At 44.2% G+C, this 24826-nt stretch overlaps 2 protein-coding genes across 2 annotated transcripts in view; one reads left to right on the top strand and one right to left on the bottom strand.

The window, feature by feature from the left end:
- Positions 1–591: 591 nt before the first annotated feature.
- ankrd16 (ankyrin repeat domain 16) lies at positions 592–21700 on the bottom strand. Its single transcript, XM_041202635.1, has 7 exons — positions 20945–21700; positions 15906–16126; positions 10822–10864; positions 7563–7671; positions 5813–5974; positions 3254–3332; positions 592–1460 (listed from the first exon to the last, which is right to left on the bottom strand). Exons 1-7 carry the CDS (start codon positions 21280–21282, stop codon positions 1300–1302), a joined length of 1113 nt encoding a protein of 370 aa, XP_041058569.1. The 5' UTR covers positions 21283–21700; the 3' UTR covers positions 592–1299.
- Positions 21701–22312: 612 nt separating this feature from the next.
- Positions 22313–24826, top strand: part of fbxo18 (F-box DNA helicase 1) — a 51836-nt gene continuing 49322 nt past the window's right edge. Inside the window, exons 1-2 of the mRNA XM_041202075.1 lie at positions 22313–22485; positions 23865–23920. Coding sequence (XP_041058009.1) covers positions 22427–22485; positions 23865–23920 — 115 coding nt within the window. The 5' untranslated portion in view covers positions 22313–22426. The remainder of the gene's footprint in view (positions 22486–23864; positions 23921–24826) is intronic.

Raw genomic sequence — 24826 nt, 5'->3', positions numbered from 1 at the left:
TGGTTAAACAGCTCATCGAAATGACAGCACTGCTGACAATGCAGCCTTCCCTAAGCTTGTTTTCAGTATCCAAGGAAGCCATTCTTATTTCATGGGGGAGAAAGCAAAAATCTACATGATTGGTTGGTTTGTCGAGATCAGTGGTTTTTAACTGGTTGCTCCTAAGCTCACAAGAACACTTGTAAAAACTACAATCTGGTCACCGCCTCAAACTCAGTAAACAGTACCACAAGAAATACATTAATAACTGTTGAGTTTTGTTGCTGTTAAACACTGGGCAGGGTCAGATTTTAATTGCTCTTCAGAGTTTTCATTACTTTTTGATGTAAAGTGTGATTAGGAAGATTAGAAGTTAAAGACATCCCAATTCATATGGTAATGGGTGTATTTTGATTTGCTGTAAATTCCAAATCACAGATTTCGTTTCTCTTTATTTGGATGGACATACTGATGGGATTAGGTGAGAGGGGACTCGTGTGGTGCATAAATACCAGCATAGACCAGTTGGGCTGAAAGGACTGTTTCTACATTGTAAATTCTATGCAACATTTTCTGTTGAGTGACAACAAATTTGCAGCGTGACACTTGAAGTAAAATGGAGAAGTATTTAATATGTCTCTTGTGGTATTACACATGATAAGTTTGATAATACGCTGTTTTAAAACTGCAGGAGCATTTTTTTTGTTCATTCACAGGATGTTAGGATGGCCAGCATTTATTGCCCTTAATGGCTTGCTAGGCCATTTCAGAGGGCAATTAAGCGAAAACAACATTGGTGTGTGTCTCAGAAGCACATACAGGCCAGACTGGTGAAGGATGGCAGATGTCCGTCACGAAAGGATATTAGTGAACCAGATGGCTTTTTTGACAATCTGACAGCTTCATGGTCACCATTACTGATGCTAGCTTTTTTTCTAGATTTATTTATTAACTGAATAAATTTTCCAGCTTTTGTGATGGGATTTGAACCCATGTCCCTGGATCATTAATCCAGGCCTTTGGATTACTAATCCATGTTACCATTCCTTAAATTGGGACATCTGAGGGTGAATTTACCAGTTCCAGCCTCCCAGCATGGCTCTATGCTTGAATGGACCGTCAATCTGCACTTGAATGGAGTTCCACAACGGGAATAAAAAGCTAAATGGCCAATTTCTCAGTTCAGTGCCAGGAAACTGGCAAAGAAGAAGCAACAGAACTGGCAGGGAAATGGAGGGGGCAGGAGTGAGTACATTCAAACTGATGTACTGTACGTCAAAAAGTAGACATTTACCACAGATAGTGTTGGATAAATATCTTTTATTTACAGTCTGTAATGTCATCCGGAACCTTGAGTGCTTCGGGTTTCTTGAGAAGCTGGCTTGCTCGTGTTCCACTGTGATCTGTAGAATCAGTTAGTCCAGCAGCTGTAAGCTGTCTTATGCACTTGGTATGTTGGCCTGCACAAGCCATGTGCAAAGCTGTAAAAGAAAGAACTTACATAGCACCTTTCACAACCTCAGAACATACCAATGTGCTTTCAGCCAATGAAGTACTTTTTTGAAATGTAGTCCCTGCTGCAATGTATTTACCAATTTGGGTACAGTAAGCTCCCACAAACACTAATGACCCAGACAATCTATTTTAGCGATGTAGTTTGAGGGATAAGTATTGTCCAGGACACTAGGGAGAAACTCTGCTGCTCTTCTTCAAACAGTCCCATTGGGATATTTTACCTCCACCCAAAAGGGCAGATAGGGCCTCAGTTTACCATCTCATCTGAAAGATGGAACCTCTGACAGTGTCTAGATGTTCTGCTCAAGCCTCTGGAGTGGGATTTGAATCCACAACCTTCGAATTCTGAGGCGAGTGCATTAACACTGAACCATGGCTGACACCGTTTATGTTCAGAAAACGTATTTTAAAAACCACACTGCAAGTGCAAATATAAACGGTACTTTTGTTTCTACCCATTTCCTTCCTCTTTTCCTGTTCATTTTTTAAAATTTCTTGTATTTTTAGAACTTTTTCATATCGTTTCTTACTTCAAATTTTTTTCTCGAGTGGTCATTTTACAGGTCATGAAACTCCCAGGTACTCGGAGAAAGAAGATAAGACAACTAGTCAATGCTTATGTCACTCCTAGAACAGTCAGTGTTTTACAGGAGAGCTGAGTAGCACCGCCAGATGTCACCACAGTCTTGGTGGGGTATGATCATACTTCTGCTCAGTGTTATCCCACTCAGCGAATGGGGTAATATCAGAAATCACCATTTGAAGAACTGTGAGGGAGAATCCATAACCAATGGTCTGTGGTATAACACAAAAGACCCAAAATAACCTTCTCCTCACTTTCAAAACCTTAGACTTCTGTTTTCTCTTTCTCTAGTGAATGCTTCAGAAAACATTCATGTAGAAAGTCAATAGGAGATGTGCCTACTCTCTGACGCAAAAATGTAAATTGACCCAAGAAATGCTAAAAAGAGGGGAGAAAAGCATTATTTTTATCATGTGTTTATTATTGGGATAACACAAAAATGTCATCAGAGCCTAGTGATGGAGGGAGAGGACCTAGATGAGGCTTCCTCCACCTCCACTTAAGGCCTATGTGAAGGCTGAGGCTTATGAAAGTTGTGGCCATATTAGTTTTGGGAGCTTTTCTGCATCTTTCATCCATGTGCCAGGGATCTTCTGGTGCTGCAGGGATGTCCTCACGGTCCCATTTCCTTAACTTGCAGTGAGGAGTGAAGCCCTATCCAGAAAGATGGGTTGTGCTGGAGTCAGAGGGCTGGGTGGTGATTCCACCCTGCTGTTATGTTGCCAAAATGAGTGAAATCAATGCTCCCTTTTGTCTTTTCAGGTGTGAGGCAGCTTTGTCTTTTTATCAAAAAGAAAGCTGGATGAAATCCAGTATGTTCTTACTGCTTTCACATCCTGATTGGCAATTAGGATGACTTCCATCAACCAAATTTAGCTAAAACAGCACAAACCGTAAACTCCAAATTATAATAAAGGCAAAGGATGCTTATCAAACCATAATATTACTTTCTGTATCTGCAATACAATTTAGTCCCATTGCTGCCCACTGGTCACACAAGGACTCAAGTGTACAGGCAGACACCATGTGCTTCTTCTCCAGGGCACCTGGATGTGGACATAGCTGCAGGAGAGGGGCAGGCAGCCAATGTGAACATCCCCTTGCTCTTTTCAGCCACAACAGTGTCCTGTACTCATTGGCCTTGGCTTCTCGAGTGCGTTAAAATAAAGAACTTACCAGAGCGACCTTTGATATCCCTTCCAAGTATGTCAGCTCCTAATGTTAGCAGAGTCTCTATAGTGCCAGCATGCCCCTCCTTTAAAGACAGTAAAACAAGCACAGGTTTGGAGCAATTCTATGATGAGTAGGTTTGCTGCAAATAATTCACAAGTAAACAAAGTTACTCAGCCTTCTTCCTGCAGGTTGCTGTTAATGAGTAGTACTTAGTCTTACAAAAAACATATAAATGGCCTCACTAATTCTAAGTAGTATATTTTTACACCGCTGTAAAATGTAAACAAGTTAGATGACATGACAGTATCTATCTTCTTTCCTTTAATAAAGCACCAAATGCAAATGCAGTTTCTGTGGTAATTGAATGCTTATGATTTTCAATATAGACAAACAATTAGCAGCAAGAAGTTCCACCTCTAAAGATCCCCAAAACAACAATGTCACTCTAGCAAAACACCAGTCACTGGCGCTATCTGTTCCTATCCTTTAGCACGCTTCTGCCTCTAAACTATGTGATGGAAGTCTTCTGCTGCTGCAGTAACGTCCCCATTGTTAGCATGTTCCCATTTCACTTACTTGCTGCATTGGGCTCCCTCTTGACAGCAGAAACCTTGCTGGTAGCCTGCCCTACACGCCTAATTAACTCCAATTGAGGGAGATGAGTTGGAGGTTGTGGCGCAGCAGCAGAGGTGGGGGCTGGCGGTCCTGCCATCCCACTATGCAGTCACTTCTTCACATGCGGTGTTCAGTTTAATTAAAGCCTTTCATATGGATTCTGAAAATCCAAGTCAACTACATCAGAGGGAATTGCGTTTAATATATAATGTCCTCACAGGGTTTACCAGGCAGAATCTTCCCCTGCTAAAACAATGTTAACATAGGGCTGGATTTAATGTAGTCTGTTGTGGTGTGAACCAAGGCGCAGGGCCCACTTAATTGTGGGAGGGACCCTGCATCAGTCTCCCAGCAGCGGAGGGCGGAAGGGGCTGACCTGGGATTCCAGGTCACCGTCAGCAGAATGTCAATTAGGCTCTTTGATGACTCCATTGGGCCTGCTGCATGGAACTGATGAGGGTTCACTGCCGGTTCTCCGATCTGTGGGCGAGACCCCTGTCAACCCGACAAAATCCTGGCCATCAGCTTTGATAGATGCTATACCAGCCAATCTGATATATAGATTCCTAAGTTCCATCAACAGTCAGAATAGATAGGTGCCTGATGGCCAGCATAGACATGATGGGCCATATAACTCTATGATATGTACAAACCGAGGGAGTAGCCTTAATTTGCTGATTGCCATTATCTTAACACTGGGAGGTGGCCCACCTTAATCGCCTCTATTGCAATAACAGCAATCAGAAAATCTTTATTACTGCATCAGGCAGTTACATATATAAGCTGTCTGTTGGCTGAGCACCATGCATACCATTTTGTGTAGAGGTCGGCTGAATAGAAAGCCTAACATTTGTGTGCCAGAACCCCTCAATGCAGAAGCAGATGGAGAAGCTGCGAATTTGAAGATTGACTGTAACGTGGAGAATCTGAGCAGCCTGAAATTTCAGCAAACAGCAGCTGATGGCCCCGACATCGAGTCTCCTCCCAGTGGTGATCACACTTTCCAACCACACGGCAGGAGTTGAAAGTTGGACTTTCGGACTGCTCTGACCGAGAGGAATTCACACTAAATAGCACTGTGCAGGATACCACGGAAATGAATAACGGGCTGTATTATAGGCAGCTAGACATGGATAGACACCAAGAACAAAAATAGATTCAGGTCAGACACCCACATTGAGTAAGCTGGTGAGGGAATCGTTGCCTTGCAGTCAACACAGATTGGATAACCACAAAATAATTGCCAAAGAAGGAATTTCACAGAGACATCACAGCTGGCTAATTTTGCTTTTAACACAGACTTTCTCTAAGTTATTTATATAACCATTTTTTTTTCTTTATTGGATCTTGGGATGTGAGCATCACTGGCAAGGCCAGCATTTGTTGCCCATCCCTAATTGCCCTGGAACTGAGCGGCTTGTTAGGCAGTTTCAGAGAGCAGTTAAAAGTCAGCCACTTTACAGGTGAGGATGGCAGATTGCTTCCCTAAAGGACATTAGTGAACCAGCTGGGTTTTTACAACAATTGATGATAGTTTCATGGTCACCACTACTGAGATGAGTTCTATATTCCAGATTTATTTACTGAATTTAAATTCCAGCTGCTGTGGTGGGATTTGAACCCATGTCCCCAGAACATTAGCCTGGGCCTCTGGATTACTAGGCCAGTGATGTTACCACTAAGCCACCATCTCTCCCAAATCTCATAAAGCCAAAGACAAGCCACACTAATTGTGGTCTGATTGCTGTACCAAATGGTCTTGCAGAACCTTCAGTAAGATGATGTTTTAATGGGTGCAACTAAACAAACCTGTGGGCATTACAGAGACAATTGACTGGTTTCACCGAGACCATTTAGATCTTTTAGGAAGGCTGCTGCCATGAAAACTGGGCAGCCTACCTACAAAGCTCAGTAATTATCCCTGACATTGATCTCTTGACAACTGACCTTGGCCGCGTAATGCAGAGCTGTTAACTTTAGATCCGTGGCTCTCTCGTTTACATTCACACCAAGCTCGGTGACCAGGAAGCGAACGGCTCCGTCCTGTGCTGTTACCGTGGCTCGGTGCAGTGGCTGAGCCCCCAAGGCATCAGTGGCTGAGTAATTGGCCTGAAATAGATGATGGGTTTGTGGGTTACCAAGCTAGAACCACATGCAATAGCTCTACACACCATCGTTGTACCTGATCGATTAGGGAAGACCTCTTGAACTAAACAACACTGAGACAAATAGGATAGATGAAACGGGGAAACTGGATAAACACACGGGGGGAGGATTTTCCCCTCATCGGGAGCGGGCGGGAAGCCGACTGTGATTGGGGCCGGACCACAATTTCACACTGGCGGGCCAATTAAGGCCCACCCCAGCGTGAGTCGCACATGACAGCACTCAGTGCTACCTGTGTGGGGGGGGGCGGGTTTGGGTGGGATGGCGGGGGGGGGAGGGGGAGGAGTGCGAGGGCAGGTGCATGCTGGAAAAGCTCCCTGAGGCACAGAGCTGCCTCAGGGAGATGAGCAGTTTAAAACGTCAAAAATAAAGATTTTGAAAATGTCATAAAATTCTGTCACAAGAGCAGGGCCATGTTATCAAAGGAAATTTAAAAATTTTTACTTTATTTTCGTATGCTTTCGGAAACCTCGTCCCGCCCGTGGATGAGGTTCCCGAGAAAATGCTAAGGCCGCTTGGCCTTTTCGCCTGCCCCCGCCCACCGTAAGGTCGGACCGGCGGCGAAAAATGTGTTTCAATTACCTTTTTAATGGCCTTACCCAGGCCTTTTAATTGTCGGCCGGCGCGCCGCCGATTCCCGTGCGCGCTCATCGACTGAAATGTCGTGTGAGTGCACGAAGATGTCGAAACGCTCGCCCGACCTCATCGCGTGCCATCCTACACTCAGTTGGGGCGGGCGCGCAAACCCGCCCGACGAGCTAAAAATTCTCCCCATTAGGGAGAAATGAACAGAGTGATAAGCTGATGGGGTTAGATGAAGAAAGGTGGGAGGAGGCCCGCGTGGAGTGTTCCCACTCACATAGCCTAACAGGGTCAAAAGGCTGGTTTCTCTGCTACAGGTTTTATGTAACTTTCCAATTGGTTTTTCTCAATTAACAGGTGTAACTGATCTGAAAAATGGACAAAGAGCTGGTATGCAAGATTGCTGCTTTTATTAAAACCCACCCAGTCTTCTAGTCAGCTTCTGCACTCATGCCGGGAGCAGTTCTGCTTAATTAGTCCTCGTAAAAGCCATACACACAAGTTCCCCATGTTTATGTACGCGTAGCATTCAATCATCACCTACGCTCCCAGATATGGGTGTCCAGGGCTGTTTGTAGAAATGCATTTAAAAAGCTCAATAGTAAGCATTTTGAGGCTATTTCTGAACCAATTAAGGGGAAGCTAGATAAACAAATGAAAGGGAAAAGAATAGAAGGATATGCCAATAGGGTTAGATGAGGTAAGGTGGGAGGAGGCTCACGTGAAGCATTAACACTGGCATAGACCTGTTGGGCCAAATGGCCTGTTTCTATGCTGGACAGTCTATGCAATGTGCAATGTTAGTCCAAGCTGTGACTGATTCCACAAACTCAAGGAGCCAAATGACCTACTCCTGTTCCAGTGCTGGAAATACAGACTTCTCTACATGTTCCCAACCTGGAACTCTACACATTTTACACTCTACTTAGCAAGTCAGATCACTGCCCACCTTGTGTTTCTCCAGTAGGAGCCTAGCAATCTCAATGTGGCCATTCTGCACTGCGTCCATGAACGGAGTGACTCCACAGCTGTCTTTGGCATCTGGCTTGTAACCGCATCTACAAACAACCGAGAACAACATTTTCAAACCTGTAGTACTCAAAGCCCAAATGAATAAATAAAAAGCCACTATTCAAATTCCAGCCTAGGCTCAAGTGAATACTGTAAGATTACTCAACCATGGGGAATGGAAGACCACAACTGGTCTCCCCAGTTGCTGCCAACACTCACATACCCTGAATGATTTCCCCATCCCTTCAGTGACTCTGTGGCGGGCAGTGCTCCCAGTAGGGTAAGGCCCAATCTGTGGTATGGCTGTCCACAGGTGATTGTCCAGTGATCCGCTCCAATAGCAAATCCTCTGGCAGTGAGCAGCTTACGCCAAGAGAACCTAGACGACATTCAGACTTGGGCTGAACTGTGGTAGGCAACATACGTGCCACATATATGCCGGGTAATGACCATCTTGAACAAGAAAAAGTCCAGTCTTCTCCGATTGATCTTCAATGACATCATTGAGTCCCCACCCACAATATCTTGGGGACACCACTACAAGCAGCTTAATTGGACCAGTTAAGTCCTGGTTATAGCAGCAGATTGGAGGGTACTTTTTGACAAATGTCTCATCTCCTGACTCTGCAAAGCTTCTCCAATATCTACAAGGTCAGGAGTGTGATGGAATTGTCACTGCTTTCCCAGATGGCTGGTGACTGAACAAAACTCAAGAAGCTCTACAGGACAGAGCTGTTTGCTTGATTGGTGCCTCTACTGCTACTGGACTCAAATCTCCACCCTCTTCCTCCACCAGTGCAGTGGCTGCAGTTACAATCTACAGGATGCTAGGCATCAATAGACCACGAGAAAGATAAACAACATTGTGGGGTTCATCATTACCTCCAATTTCCCCTCCAAGTCACACGTTATGACGTGGCAGGTGATATGTGCCAGGTGGACCAAATCCACAAGGGTTCCTGGCCACTCTATCACAACAGTTTTGGAATTTGTACTTATTATGAGAAGGCTTATGCACTGAATTCCGAAGAATTGAGTCCACTAACACCTTTAAAGATTTTAAAATTAAGTTAAAACATTTATTAACAAAAGGGAAAAAAAACAAAGATTACAATCGCATGGTTATTTAGTGTTAACAGTTCCTAAAATTCTTAATTAAACAGGCTCCCAATTACTTACCCCCTTTAAGGCAACAGTCCAAAATAGATTTGAAATTATAAGATCAACTCAGCAAAGTTACCACACTCAACAGTGGAATTCCAAAGGCATTTAACACAACTTTAGTTACTGGACACAGCAGACCTCTGCTAAAGTGGCTGGAGGCTTTTCCCCAAGGAGTGCTTCACATGGCGTACCTTCGATCTCACTCGACAACAACCCTACATAGTCTTCCATTCCTCTTTATTTTTGTTTTCTCTCTCTTTAATCTGTAAATTCTATTGTTCTATAGGTCTTTAGAAATGTACTTTTCCCATAATATAAAAATCTTTCATGTTGTTGATTTGGCCTCTTTCCTTTTGGGATAAATAAACGTAATAACCTTGCCCTGTTTATCTTGTTAGTTGTAAACACCCTATCATCCTTTTGAAACCCAAACACATTTCCACTTATCAAAATGCAAATTTCCTTCACACGCTACATGCTGCCCTCATCCATGTTTACTCATTAGCATTCCAAATGCCTTTTTACTCCTAATTTCTTCGGATAATTTCAACCTTGCAGTTTATCAGACTCCAATTCAATTAAATCAGTCACACAGACAGAACCATCCACACTCACATCCATAAGCCTACAACAATATTATAAAAAACGTTATAGTTTCGTGACACACACCAACTTGACTTGGGACATATAATAGTGTTCCTTCATTGGTGCTGAGTCAATATTGTGGAATTCTCTATCTAACATCATGTGGACACCATCACCACAAGGATTGCAGCAGTTCAAGTAAAGTCATACCAACCTTCTTGCAACTATGCAACTAGGGATGGGCAATAAACAGGGCCCAGCCAGTGATACCCACACCCTGAGACTTTATTAAGTGCCTTTCACAACCTCAGGATGTCCCAAAGTGCTTTACAGCCAATGAAGTGTTTTGAAGTGTGGTCACTGTTGCCTTGTAGGACATGTGGCAGCCAATTTGTGCACTACAAGCTCCTACAAACAGCAATGTGATAAATGAACAGGTAATCTGTTTTTGTGATGTTGATTAAGGGATAAATATTGGCCAGGACACCAGGGAGAACTCTCCTGTTCTTCTTCACTTGTTCTTCTTCACAATAGTACCACTGAATCTTTTATGTCCACTTCAGAGGGGCCTCACTTTAACACCTCATCTGAAAGACAGCACCTCCAACAATGCAGCACTCTTTCACTTTTGCATTGGAGTGGCAACTTTGACTTTTGTACTCAAGTCCTGGAGTGGGACTTGAACCCGTAACCTTCTGACTCAGAGGCGAGAGTGTGTCCCAGAGAGCTCACACTACTAAATAATTTTAAAAATAAAATCTTTGCCGAAATCTGAGCAATAAGCTGTCCAAAAATGAAAGCACCTGTTTCTTGTCCCTAAACACTGTATTCAAGTTTTGCTACACAGAATTTCCTAAGCATGACTAACTAAAAGAAACTACTTTAAAAACACAAACTAGTATTCTGTAGCAGCAGAATTTTCAATTGATTTCAACACACAATGGATCCTTGTCAGTTACAGTACTCGGACACAATGATGAAACTGCTCAGGAATTACAGTTATGGTGACAACAGGAACCAGCTTTTGAACAACAAGGATGCAAAAGTATTCATAAGATACACTTAACACACTGCACTTTTGGCAGGAGATTGTACTCAAGTGGTTCCTCGTCTGCACCACTGCAAACGTCAGCATGGCTAAGTTAGCAGGGCTGAATGTTCGCAGACACGTTTCCATCGAAGTCGGATATCTGTGGCAGAGGGTGAAGGGGCACCAAACCTGAACAAACAACATCTGCGCTGACCCCCAGCTCCAGACTGGACATTGGCAGTGTTCTCCAAATATCCAGCCTGGCATCAGGCACGGAGCAAACTATTTTGGTGACATTGTGCCATTACTAACACTGTGTGACACTGTCTATGCAAAGTTTGGGATTAGACTCTAACTATTGTTACTATACAGCGTATTTCAGTAAATGACTTCTTCCTGTTTGTAAAAAGGAGCTTACCTTTCTAGAAGCAGCTCTGCAGCCTCAAAGTGTCCGTGCATAGCTGAATAATAATAAAAAAACATTTGCAAGCTGAATCAATGAGTGCTGTTCTTGAGATGCTGTCCACAATAAGCCACATCTCAAAGGGCCATTGTGTTTGCTGAAAGACCATTTTGCCAAACATTTTTTTTAAATTGCATTCATCAAACGCACAACATGATCTGTGTCTAAAAGATTTATCGCTTTGGAATAAAACACCGCTGAGCCATAAACAATGCACAGTATTATGCTCGCTGGGGGGTACACTCAACTCTGAATCAGAAGATTGTGGGTTCAAGTCCCACTCCAGAGACTTGAGCACAAAATCTAGGCTGACACTCCAGCACAGTACTGAGGGAGTGCTGCACTGTCAGAGCTACTGTCTTTCAGATGTGACATTAAACTGAAGCCTGGGCTGCTTTCTCAGGTGGACATGGAAAACATTGATGAGCAGGGTAATTCTTCCTGTCTGCTTGGCCAATATTTATCCCTTAACTAATATTACTAGGACAGTTTACCTGGTCATGCATCACATTGCTGCCTCGATGGGATTTGAACTCATTCTCTAGATTACAAATCCAGTAAGATAACCACTACCATGTCCGCATGGAGAATGTTGATTTAGATGAGACACAAGAGGGTGATCAACACCTTTGGAGCTCTACTCCAATGCAAAAGTGAAAGAGTGCTGCATTGTTGGAGGTGCTGTCTTTCAGATGAGGTGTTAAAGTGAGGCCCCTCTGAAGTGGACATAAGAGATTCCGTGGTACTATTGTGAAGAAGAATCAACATCTTAGGGGGAGGGGACGAAGGGCAGAAAAAGAACAAAAACCATTTTTAAAAAAATCACAGCCTCCCTGCAAATTGCCTTCTTCAAACGTATTGTGAGCATCTAGGTGAATTATTCAGGACAATTTTTTTAGTGGTGCTTGAAGGACAAATATTCTCCTCTCTCAATGAAAATCCTTTGGTGACTCATCGTACGTGGGCTTCCTACCATTTCGACTGTTTTGAAATCATGGCTTGAATTGCATTCTACAGAGCCACAAAGGGAATGCTTCTCATTGAGATAGTACAGCCATTGCCTAGCAAAAAGGAAACCCTAGAGAGCCAGCCACCAACAGGGTAAAGAATCAATTCTTATGGATTTTTTTCCTTTTTCAATAGCATTGCCATTCACTCTGATTGGATATAACCCTTGTAGGATTGCTTCATACTTATATCTTCTGCAGGGCTCCACTGTCTTGTCTCCCACCATCCCCAGCCCCCAGCTGAGAGGCCTCTGCCAAAGCTTCTGTTTGGGTCTCTGGTTGGGTCTATTCCTGGAGGTTTCAGCAGATGCACGCCTGTCTCCAACTCCCCCGCCTGGTCCAGCAGTCTTTTCCCCATGACCCCTTCCCTCGCTACACCTCCAGGATTTCTACAATCAATGAAATGTGTTCATAGAAAGTGAAAAAAAAACACACACTTTACTGTCCCTAAGATTTGTCTCCTGGTTGCTCGAGCCACTGTCCTGGAGATTTTTCTTTAATTCTTGGAGAGTTCATGTCGACCTGATTTGTAGCACAGCTGACCCAGGATAGGAAGCGGGTGAGGATGTGTGGGCTCACAGCTAGCTCTTATTTTGATAGCTTAACCGAGATGTTCTCCCACGCATCCGCCCTCACGCCTTCTCCTCCCTCCCAGAAACATGATACGGTCCCCCTTGTCCTCACTTATCACCCCACCAGCCTCCGCATTCAAAGGATCATCCTCCGCCATTTCCGCCAACTCCAGCATGATGCCACCAACAAACATATCTTCCCTTCACCTCCCCCCGGCGGCATTCGGTAGGGATCGTTCCCTCCGGGACACCCTGGTCCACTCCTCCATCACCCCCTACTCCTCAACCCCACCTATAGCACCTCTCCATGCCCACGCAAAAGATGCAACACCTGCCCCTTCACTTCCTCTCTCCTCACCGTCCAAGGGCCCAAACACTCCTTTCGAGTGAAACAGCATTTCAGTTGCATTTCCCCCAACTTAGTCTACTGCATTCGTTGCTCCCAATGCGGTCTCCTCTACATTGGAGAAACCAAACATAAACTGGGCGACCGCTTTGCAGAACACCTGTGGTCTGTCCGCAAGAAAGACCCAAACCTCCCTGTCGCTTGCCATTTTAACACTCCACCCTGCTCTCTTGCCCACATATCTGTCCTTGGCTTGCTGCATTGTTCCAGTGAAGCCCAACGCAAACTGGAGGAACAGTACCTCATCTTCCGACTAGGCACTTTACAGCCTTCCGGACTGAGTATTGAATTCAACAACTTTAGATCTTGAACTCCTTCCTCCATCCCCATCCCCTTTCTGTTTCTTCCCCCTTCCTTTTGTTTTTTCCAATAACTTATATAGATTTTTCTTTTCCCACCTATTTCCATTATTTTTAAATCTTTTATGCCCTGCTAGTCTTTCGACCCCACCCCCACTAGAGCTGTACCTTGAATGCCTTGCCATCCATTCTTAATTAGCACATTCGTTTAGATAAAATCACCACCTTCAACACCTCTTTGTTCTTTTGTCTGTGACATCTTTTGATTATCTGCTCCTATCACTGCTTGCTTGACCCTGCAACCACACCACCCCCCCCACTTCTCTTTCCCCCCACCCCACCTTAAACCAGTTTATATTTCACCCCTCTCCTAATATTCACTCAGTTCTGTTGAAGGGTCATGAGGACTCGAAACGTCAACTCTTTTCTTCTCCACCGATGCTGCCAGACCTGCTGAGTTTTTCCAGGTAATTCTGTTTTTGTTTCAGTTACTCACTGTATGGGGAACTGCAGGGGTCACTATAAAACAGCACATTGTCTTAAGCTGTTGGATCCTATTGCAGTGTGGAGGTGTCTCACATTCATGTTGCCACGTGCCTGGGCTCCATCCTGAACAAGCTTCAATCAATCTTATCTATGCAATCTGCACTATTGTGGTTATGTCAGTGGACTAGCAGTCTGGAAACCCGGACAAATAACCCAGCAGCAATGAAGTTCATAATCCCACTATGACAATTTGAATGCAGTTTTTAAAAAAACCTAGAAAGGAGAAAGCTGGTACCAGTTAGAAGAGACCAAGAAATTATCACCCCATCCACCACCTTAAACATTCATTCCATCCTCCACCAACACAGTAGCAGCAGTGTGTATCATCTACAAGATGCACTGCAGCAACTCACCAAGGCTTCTTCAACAGCACCTTCCAAACCCATGACCTCTATCACCTAGAAGGACAAGGGCAGCTGACGCATGGAAAAATCACCAGCTGCAAGTTCCCCTCCAAGCCACTAACCCATCCTGCCTTGGAAATATATTGCCGTTCCTTCACTGTCTCTGGATCAAAATCCTGGAACTCCCTCCCTAATAGCACTGTGGGCATACCTACATCACATGGACTGCAGCGGTTCAAGAAGATGGCTCACCATCGCCTCCTCAAGGTCAATTAGGGATGGACAACAAATGCTGGCCCAGCCAGCAACACCCACATCCCATGAAAGAAAAAAAATAGATTGTTGTAAAAACTCAACGGGTTCACTTGTGAAGGAAACCTATCACCGTCACGTCGTCTGGCCTATATCTAACTCCAGTCTACACTAGCTTGGTTCACCCACTCAAGTTCAATTATAGATGGGTAATTGGGCTTGGCAGTCAATGCTAAAATTTTCAAAAATTGACTCGACAGGAAGTCCCTGAAAGTTTGTCTAGATTATGAAGGGTTGTTCTTGTACCCTAGGATTGACAGTTCTTGCTATCATGAACCCCCTTTGTCTCCATTTGGGCTTCAAAGCTAATGTAAATTATGACTGGGTCTGGTAGGGCGCTCAATGGAGCTCATTCCCTTTTCCGTTCACTAATATGTGATCCAAGCTATCAGAATTACCAAGTCTTCTGGATTGATTTTGTTTGGAAAGATTAAGCAAAATGTTGCTTCTTGTAAATAAGCCAATAAGGAGATCCTGGGTTTCCCAAGTGTCATCAAACAGAAGATAAAAAGGTTAAGGGGTCACAACGAAGAATGAATTAAACTATAAGAAAAAGGGAACTTATAAACTTAAAGAATAATATTGTTACTGGTGCCAGGACACACTCCAGGCCAAAGGTTGGGAGGGTGGGAAAACAATCTGGCTATACCTTGTTTTATTTAATCTTTCTGCTGAATAAACTTTTAAGTGTGCCTTTCAGCCTGTGAATATATGTTATTTCCTTCTCAGTCTGAAAGATCAGGAGCATTTTGTGGTACCCTACACTGTTTCCACCAAACATGTCAGATATAAAATGGGTTCTGTGGCAACCCCAAAATAATTTACGCATAAGGTCACATTTTTGTTTGCAGGGAGTGAGGCCTTGCCTGTGGGAGCAGAATTTCTTTGGAGTGAGCCTCGATCATTCTCACCTTGATCTTCCCTCCCTTTTACTGCCAATAGGCTTTTAAAACGCAAGTTTGAAGTCACAATCACTGCCTGATTTACCTCACCTTCTCTTTTTACTTTTCCAACTCTGCGGGACTGTGGTTCCTGACACTTCACCTTAGTTTCTCTGGCTCATAAACAACCCCAGCCCTTGAAATTTGTATTTTATGCCCTTCCCCTTTTGATAAAGTCATTAGAGAGAAACTTTCTCTGCTGGGGGATGGGGTGGGAAGTCCAGACCAAGGCAGCATAACCTTAAAACAGAGCCAGGCCCTTCAGGGGTGATATGAGGAAGCACTTCTTCACACAGAGGATTATGGAAATCTGGAACTCCCTCCCCCAAAAAGTTGTTGGGACTGGGGGTCAATTGGAAATTTTAAAACTGAGTGTGATAGATTTTTGTTAAGAAAGGATATTAAGGGCTGCAGAGCTAAGGCAGACAGAAGGGGTTAAGATACAGATCAACCATGATCTAAATGAATGGCAGAACAGGTTAGAAGGGCTGAATGGCCTCCTCCTGTTCCTACGTTACAATAAACTTGTGTACTATTCATCTATAGCACTGTGCATTACCATTCAGTACAGACTACACATATAACACCAGAACAGGTCCCTATTCATCTTACCTACAGTGTGTAGAGGAGTTCTATTTATTTTGCTCTCCACGTCCCAGATACCTGAGCTGACCTCGAGAAGATACTGGATAATTTCTGGATCACCCTCTCGGCATGCAATATGGAAACTGCTCCAGCCATCCTTGTTTTTCATGGTCAGGCTCGCTCCACTCTCAACCAGGTCTTTAATCACCTCAAGGTTCGTTCTTGTGCAAGCCATCATCAGTGGTGTCCTGCAGGGTAATCAGAGAAGTTAACCCTTCTTGCATTGAAGAAGTTTCTCCGCTCCAATCCTCATGGTTCATTGGATGAATGTATCACTGGGTGTAATGCAGGGTCATTCAGAACAGGAAAGTCATCTGTTCATTCTCCGTCTCCCATGCCACTGCCCAGGGCCTCCAGGGCAAGATGGCGATTTACATGCACTATCTCCAACCCAGTGTTACACAGATTGTACAGCACTGAACCAGACCAATCAATCCAACTAGTCCGAACTAATGTTTATGCTCCTCCCACCTCTTTTCATCTAACCCTTAGCATATCCTTCTGTTCCTTTCTCCATGCATTTATCTAGCTTCCCTTTAAATACATCCATACTATTCACATCAACCATTCCCTGGGGTAGCAAGATCTGCATTCCAACCACAGCCTGGGTAAAGGAGTTTCACTTGCGTTCCCTAATGGATTTATTATTGACTATCTTATATTTATGGCCCATAGTTTTTGTCTCCCCGAACAAGTCTCTATATGTACTTTGTCAAATCTCTTTATAATTTTAAAAGATCTGTATAAGGTCATCTCTCAACCTTCTCTTATACAGGGAGCCTTTCCTGCTAATTATAACCTCATAATTCTGGTATAATTCTAGTAAATCTTTTTGGCACCTTCTCCCATGCATAATATAACACCCAGAACAGTACTGCAAGTGTGGACTAAACAAGGTTCACTACAAGGACATTGTATATGCTGCTTGTGGTGGGGAAGCTAAATGCAGATTAAATGGCTGTTTTGATGAACATTTCTGGCCGGTCTGAAAGTGTGTTTGACTTCGAGTTGCTTGACATTTCAAATCCTTGTCCCATTCCCACCTCTCTGTCTTTGGCTTTTTGCACTGTTCCAATGATGCTCTTTTGAAGGTTGGAGCATAGCACCTCATCTTTCCATTCAGCATTCTGCATTCCTCCGGTGTGTTTGTGTTGGGGGCGTGTATCGTGCGTGCTGTGTATGGTCTGTGTAGTGTGGTGCAATGTTTTTCATTTCCCCCCTTTCCCTACTTAAGTATGGTTCACATTTAATTTGTTCTCACTGTGATGAAGGGTTTACACCTGGGATATTAATCTCTCTGTAGAGGAATTGCCTGAATATTTACAGCATTTTCTGTCTTTATTTCAGATTCCCATTATCTGTATCTTTTCTGCATTTTGTTGTTCAGGCCACTCTTCCACGCCATCTGGTGTCGCTCTGCTGCAAGTACATAGGTACAAAGACCAACAGTGGACAACTAAAAAAGAAATAAGGAAGTAGAAGATTAAATATGAGGGTAAACTAGCCAGTAATATAAAAGAAGATTGCAAAAGATTTTTTTAGATATATAAAGGGTATGAGAGAGGCAAAAATGGACATTGGGCCGCTGGAAAATGACGCTGGAGAAGTAGTAGTGGGGAACAAAGAAATGGCAGAGGAACTGAATAGGTATTTTGCGTCAGTCTTCACAGTGGAAGACATGAGTGACATCCCCAAAGTTCAAGAGAGTCGGGGGGCAGAGGTAAATATGATGGCCATTACCAAGGAGAAGGTGCTAGGAAAACTGAAAGGTCTGAAGGTGGATAAAATACCTGGACCAGATGGATTGCACCCCAGAGTTCTGAAGGAGATAGCTGAAGAGATGGTGGAGGCATTAGTGGTGATCTTTCAGGAATCACTGGAGTCAGGGAGGGTCCCAGAGAACTGGAAAATCGCTAATGTAACCCCCCTGTTTAAGAAGGGAGTGAGGCAAAAGACGGGAAATTACAGGCTGATTAGCCTGACCTCAGTTGTTGTTAAGATTTTAGAGTCCATTATTAAGGATGAGATTTCAGAATACTTGGAAGTGCATGGTAAAATAGGGCAAAGTCAGCATAGTTTCAACAAGGGGAGGTCATGCCTGACAAATCTGTTAGAATTCTTTGAGGAGGTAATGAGTAGATTAGACAAAGGAGAGCCAATGGATGTTATCTACTTGGACTTCCAGAAGGCCTTTGACAAGGTGCCGCACAGGAGGCTGCTCAGTAAGATAAGAGCCCATGGTGTTAGAGGCAAGGTACTAGCATGGATAGAAGACTGGCTATCTGGCAGGAGGCAGAGAGTGGGGATAAGGGGGTCCTTCTCAGGATGGCGGCCGGTGACTAGTGGAGTTCCGCAGGGGTCAGTGTTGGGACCACAACTTTTCACTTTAAACATTAATGATCTAGATGAAGGAACTGAGGGCATCCTGGCTAAGTTTGCAGATGATACAAAGATAGGTGGAGGGACAGGTAGTATTGAGGAGGTGGGGAGGCTGCAGAAGCATTTGGACAGGTTAGGAGAATGGGCAAAGAAGTGGCAGATGGAACACAACGTGGGCAAGTGTGAGGTCATGCACTTTGGTAGGCAGAACAGAGGTATGGTCTATTTTCTAAATGGGGAGGGAATTCAGAAATCTGGAGTGAAAAGGGACTTGGGAGTCCTTGTCCAGGTTAACTTGCAGGTTGAGGCAATAGTTAGGAAGGCAAATGCAATGTTGGCATTTATTTCGAGAGGACTAGAGTATAAAAGCAGGGATGTGCTGCTGAGGCTTTATAAGGCTCTGGTCAGACCACATTTAAGATATTGTGAGCAATTTTGGGCCCCGTATCTCAGGAAGGATGTGCTGGCCCTGGAGAGGGTCTAGAGGAGGTTCACAAGAATGATCCCAGGAATGAAAGGCTTAACATATGAGGAACGTTTGAGGACTCTGGGTCTATACTCGATAGAGTTTAGAAGGATGAGGGGGGATCTGATTGAAACTTACAGAATACTGAAAGGCCTGGATAGAGTGGACGTGGAGAAGATGTTTCCATTAGTAGGAGAGACTAGGACCCGAGGGCACAGCCTCAGAGTAAATGGAAGACCTTTTAGAATAGAGATGAGGAGAAACTTCTTTAGCCAGAGAGTGGTGAATCTATGGAATTCATTGCCACAGAAGGCTGTGGAGGCCAGGTCATTGAGTGCACTTAAGACCGAGATAGATAGGTTCTTGATTGGTAAGGGGATCAAAGGTTACGGGGAGAAGGCGGGAGAATGGGGTTGAGAAACTTATCAGCCATGATTGAATGGCGGAGCAGACTCGATGGGCCGAATGGCCTAATTTCTGCTCCTATGTCTTATGGTCTTATGAGTGCAGAGCAACACCACAATTGAAGCTGCTAACACCAAAGTGATGTACTGTATTCTGTAACCAGAAAACAAGCTACAGTGCAAGTCACATGATGATGTCCACCTTCCTGTCCGATGGTTTGATCTTGTTTATATTATTCCTTCACCTACAATCATTGATAAGTACTATATTCCCCAAAGCCCTGAGCAATTGAAACACCGAAATGTAAACTGAGAAAAAAAATCAAACAAAATTTACTAATGAGCAGAACAAAGCTGGGTTAACATGCAACATTTATATACCATCTAGGTGTCCGCTGTGACCCAGTCCCTTCTGAGTCACAAGGTTAAAGGTTCAAGATCCACTTCAGTTCATAGCCTCAGCTGATGCTCCAGGACAGTACAGAGATGGTGTTGCACTGTCAGAGGTGCTGCACTGTCAGCCAAGACATTAAACTGAGGCCGGTGACTGTAAAAGATCCCACAGCACTGTTTTGAAAAGGAACAGGACATTTCAAAATGCTTTACAACCAATTAAGTATTTTTGAATTATAATCACTATTGTAATGCAGGAATGTCAATAGCCAATTAGTGCACAGCAAGATTCCATAAACAGCAATGAAATAATTGACCAGATAATCTGTTTTAGTGATGTTGGCTGAGCGATTAATTATTGGCCAGGACACAGGGGAGAACTCATCTGGATTTCTCATTGAAATAGTGTCATGGGATCTTTTACATCCACCTGAGAGAGATGAAGGGAGGTCATCACTTGTCCACCTGGGAAGGGAACAGCTAATATAAAAGCAAAGTACTGTGGATGCTGGAGATCTGCTATAAAAACAGAAAGTGCTGGAAAAACTCAGCAGGGCTGGCAACATATGTGCAGAGAGAAACAGAGTTAATGTTTCAAGTGAACTGGACTAGCCACGTAAATACCATAGCTACAAGAGCAGGACAGTGGCCAGGAATTCTTCAGCAAGTAACTCAACTCCTGACTCCACAGAACCTGTCCACCATCTACTACGCTCAAGTCAGGAGTGTGATGGAATACTCTCCACTTGCCTGGATGAGTGCAGCTCCATTAACACTCAAGAAGCCGGATCCCATCCAGAACAAAGCAGCCTGCTTGATTGGCACCACATCCACTACCTTCGACATTCACTCCCTCCACCTTATATGCACAATGGCAGCAGTGTGTACCATCTACAAGACGCACTGCAGCAACTCACCAAGGCTTCTTCGACCTGGGCGCTTTCCAAACCCATGACTTCTACCATCTAGAAGGACAAGGGCAGCAGATAGATGGGAACACCACCACCTGGAAGTTCCCCTCCAAGGCACTCACCCTCCTGACTTGGAACTACATTGCCATTTCTTCACTGTCCCTGGGTCAAAATCCTGGAACTCCCTCCCTAACAGCACTGTGGGTGTATCTACACCGCAGGGACTGCAGTGGTTCAAGAAGGCGGCTCACCACCACCATCTCAAGGGCAATTAGGGATGGGCAATAAATGCTGGCCCAGCCAGTGCTGCCCACATCCTGTGAACGCATAAAAAAACACCCAATATGACCCTTCCTCTGGATTTGATGCAGGCAGTCTTCAGATAGGAGAAATGAGAAAGAATGTACATGCCGTACAGTTTGCTCGCTGTTATCCAACAGTGCCGCCACTTACCAATCAGCTTTCTTCAAACAGTCAACCCTGGCCCCTTGAGCAATCAGGTACCTCACACACTCTCGGTGACCCATAGATGCCGCTTCATGCAGGGCCCGCTTGTAATCGTTGTTGGCCAGCTCAATGTTGATACCGAGCTCTTCCACCAGGTATTTTAGGATCTCCAGATGCCCGTGCCTTACAGCATAATGCAGCACGGTGTCTCCCGATCTCCCAAAGTGACCCTTCAGCACTGCAGCTCGAACACTCTCATCTCTGCGCATCTCTTCTTGAAGGAGGACAAGATTGCCTTCCTGTATCACTCTAAGGAGGTGCTTAATGTTGCCTTCACTGGCCATTGGTTACTGGTTTTAATCTAAGTATATAACCACATCCCCCACCTCCCCCCCCAAAAAAAATTGCTCCAGCAAAAAAAAATGTGCATTCCAAGTCCACTCTCACTTATAACAATCTGTATACAAACTCATCTACTTGTGTCACAGGACCTTATCTTGCAGCTTGACAGGCCCATTGTTTGAAACTCTGCTGTTTTTCCCTACCCTGAGGTTACTGACTCCCTCACAGGGGTAAGGTGCCCAGTGCTGTCTATCACCCTCTCGTACTGTACCACAGCCTGATGGGTGTTATTCACGCATATAACGCTTCATCACTAAGTAGGCTGGCCAGCTCCGTTTACTGCTGCCTACTTTCAGCTAGACACACACACGCTTGTCTTTCAGCTCCCCCTCCAGACTGTCACGGACCGACTAAAAACATGCCCAGGGCACATCACGAAAGCAAGTGGAAGCTTAATATTTTGGGGGTTTGTGGACGTTTTGTCAATTCTAATTTGACTCTGTCAGAATTTCAAACAATTAAAAATGCAAACTCTCCTTATTTAAGAACGCTCTTATATAAAAAAAAATGTACAGGCTGACAAAGTGAATTGACATTTTAATTCCCCCTGTAAATTAATATTTACAGGGGACTCCTAGACATTTATCAATATTTACAGGGAACTCCTTAACGTGTGTCAATATTTGCAGGCGATCCCCTAGAAATGTGTCAATATTTGCAGGTGATTCCCTAGAAATGTGTCAATACTTGCCAGGGAGTCCCAGAAGTACGTGACTATTAGCAGGGACGCCCAAGGAATGTATCAGTCTCTTCGCGGAACCCCTTAGGACAGTATCAATATCTGCAGTGGCTTCCCTCAGCCGGGAAAGTTTGGCAACCATTATCAACGGGGGTGGGGTGTGCAGGCCGCACTAAACTCATGGAAAGCATGCAGTTGTCCAGGAATGGAACTAAACTTGCCCGGAAAGATCCCACCCACTTCTCTCCCTCTGATTGGTCAGTGACAGCCAATAGGACCTGCTGTGCGTATGAGGTTAATGGGAAGTGCAGGGAGTCTGAGAATCCCGTGGCAGAGTTCAGTTCATTCACCTTGAGCATGGGAATCCCGAACACCCAGAGAGTGGGAATGTCAACTCTGGCTTTAACATGCCTCGGAAGAAGCAAGAGGGAGGCGATTTGAATCCACACCGAGTGTCTTGGACATGGTGAGTGGCTAATGAATCAGGGGGTAGGTAGGTTGCCGTGGCTGCGTGTCCTGCACAGTGCTCTGGATGTTACACTGATTTCAAACTAAATTCTGTGAGGATGGTTCCCCCCCCCCGCCCCCAAACTCCAGCTGGCCTCCGTCTCCCCAGGTAACGATGGTCTGTGTGGCAGAGTAAATCCCCAGGCAAGCTAATGGGGGCAAAACATAGGTAGGGGGCTGTTCACATTCATGTTGGCTACTAGGATGGGGCGACTGAGTGGAAGACTACATAAGTGACACACTGAATGAGAGGGTGAAGGAAGCAGATAGCAGATTCATTAGCTGTTTCTAAAGCATACAGTATTCTAGGCTTCATTAATAGGGGGATACAATACAAGAGCAGGGAGGTTATGCTGAGCTTATATAAGACACTGGTTAGACCTCAGCAGGAGTATTATGTACCGCTCTGGATGCCACGCTATAGGTGAACGCATTGGAGAGAGTGCAGAAGAGGGTTTACTAGAATGGTTCCAGGGATGAGACACTTCGGTTATGAGGAAAGATTGGAGAGGTTGGGATTGTTTTCCTTGGAGAGGAGAAGGCTAAGAGGAGAATTGATAGAAGTTTTCAAAAATCATGAGGGGTCTGGACAGAGTAGATAGGGAGAAACTGTTTCGACTCATAAATGGATCGAGAACCAGAGGGCACGGTTTTTAAAGTGTTTTGCAGAAGAAGCAAATGCGAGGTGAGAAAAATCTTTTTCACACAATGAGAAGTTCGGGTTTGGAATGCACTACCTGGAAGTGTGGGGGAGGCAGGTTCAATTGGGGCATTCAAGAGGGCATTGGATTGTTTCTATTTAAAAAATGTGTAGGTTTACGAGGGAAGAGGCAGGAGATTGGTACTAAGTTAAAATGCTCAGAGAGCCGGTACAGACATGATGGGCCGATTGGCCTCCTTCTGCACTGTAACAATTCTGTGATTCTGATTAGTAACTTTAGGTAGGAAATTGGATAAATGCTTGAAAAAGAAGTATTTACAGGGTGATGGGGAAAGAGCAGGAGAGTGGGGTGATTTGGAATGATCTTTCAAAGGGCTTCACAGGCCATGATAAACCGAATGAATGACTTCTATCTGTGCTGTTTTGAGTCTGTGATTTCTACTCAACCATGGGCGTCTGATACCAGTGCTTGCTGACATTCCTGCACTCACACTTGTCACTTTCCTCTTGCCCAGGGGCACTGATAGCGTAATACCCCTGCTGCCCCCTGGCTATGGTCAGCCAGTTTGGCACAGACTGGGAATTGGAACTAAAACATTTCTGGTCTGTCACTTGAATAACTGAGTCATTGGGGTTCTACCAGGATTTAATGTGATTTTTTTTTTCTTATGTTACAGCTTGTATAGCCCAAGTCATAGATATGGCAGTGTGACCCATGTTACGATGACTCATTGTGAGTAAATCTCAATTTAAATTGTATTCTCCTCTGTTCAATAACGTTGAATTGCTTCTTTCTCAAGACAGGATTCAGAAGTGGAATGCTGGGAGAATAATTAATTTAGCAAATTAAGCAAATAGTTGAAACAAAGTAGTCAATTTGAAAATTCTTTTAAAAATTCTAACCCTTGTTTTAGGATCTGAAGAAGCGAAATGGATTCCAAACCTGTTTAACTATTTGCAGTTGTTTTTTTTTTAAAGGGTGATTAAAATAAGGGCCATTTTAAAACTTGACTGGGTGATGACCAGGTAGCCACCTTGGTTATCTTTCTAGGCTAATGTGAAGGGAGGCTAGCTGCTGATTTCTGCATTACTCTTTTTGTCCAGTTCAACTGCAGATTGAAATTACTATTCCATTTCGACTTATGATTTATTGTTCATCTCTGTTTCTCCTGTAACCTTCAATCCCAGCTGTCATCAAATAATTATCATTTTTTTATTCATCGAAAGAATACTGTGTTACAAAAGTAGACCAGAGGCTGGGAATTCTGTGGCAAACGTCTCACCAACTGACTCCCCAAAGCCTGTTGACCATCTACGAGGCAAAAGTCAGGAGTGTGATGGAATACTCTCCACTTGCCTGGATGAGTGCAGCTCCAAGAACACTGAAGAAACTTGACACCACCCAAGACAAAGCAGCCCTCTTTATCAGCACCCCACTCACCGTCTTAAAAATATTCACTGCCTCCACTACTGGTGCACAGTGGCAGCAGTGTGCACCATCTACAAGATGCACCACAGCAATTTGCCAAGGCTTCTTCAACAGCATTTTCCAAAACTGCGATCCCTGCTACCTATACAAACAAGGGCAGCAGGTGAATGGTAACACCACGATCTGCAAGTTCCCCTGCAACTTGCACTC

Source organism: Carcharodon carcharias, chromosome 13 (genome assembly GCF_017639515.1).
Source record: "Carcharodon carcharias isolate sCarCar2 chromosome 13, sCarCar2.pri, whole genome shotgun sequence".
Taxonomy (NCBI): Eukaryota; Metazoa; Chordata; class Chondrichthyes; order Lamniformes; family Lamnidae; genus Carcharodon; species Carcharodon carcharias.
Note: the sequence above shows the minus strand (reverse complement) of the source record. Positions and strands in the feature narration are given on the sequence as shown.

Coding starts and splice junctions, on each gene's coding strand:
- ankrd16 (XM_041202635.1), bottom strand. CDS start 21,282: ATGGCCAGTGAAGGCAACATTAAGCACCTCCTTAGAGTGATACAGGAA. Junction 16,127..20,944: donor TGTTTGAAGAAAGCTGATTG/GTAAGTGGCGGC, acceptor ATTACCCTGCAG/GACACCACTGATGATGGCTT. Junction 1,461..3,253: donor GGATATCAAAGGTCGCTCTG/GTAAGTTCTTTA, acceptor TTTCTTTTACAG/CTTTGCACATGGCTTGTGCA.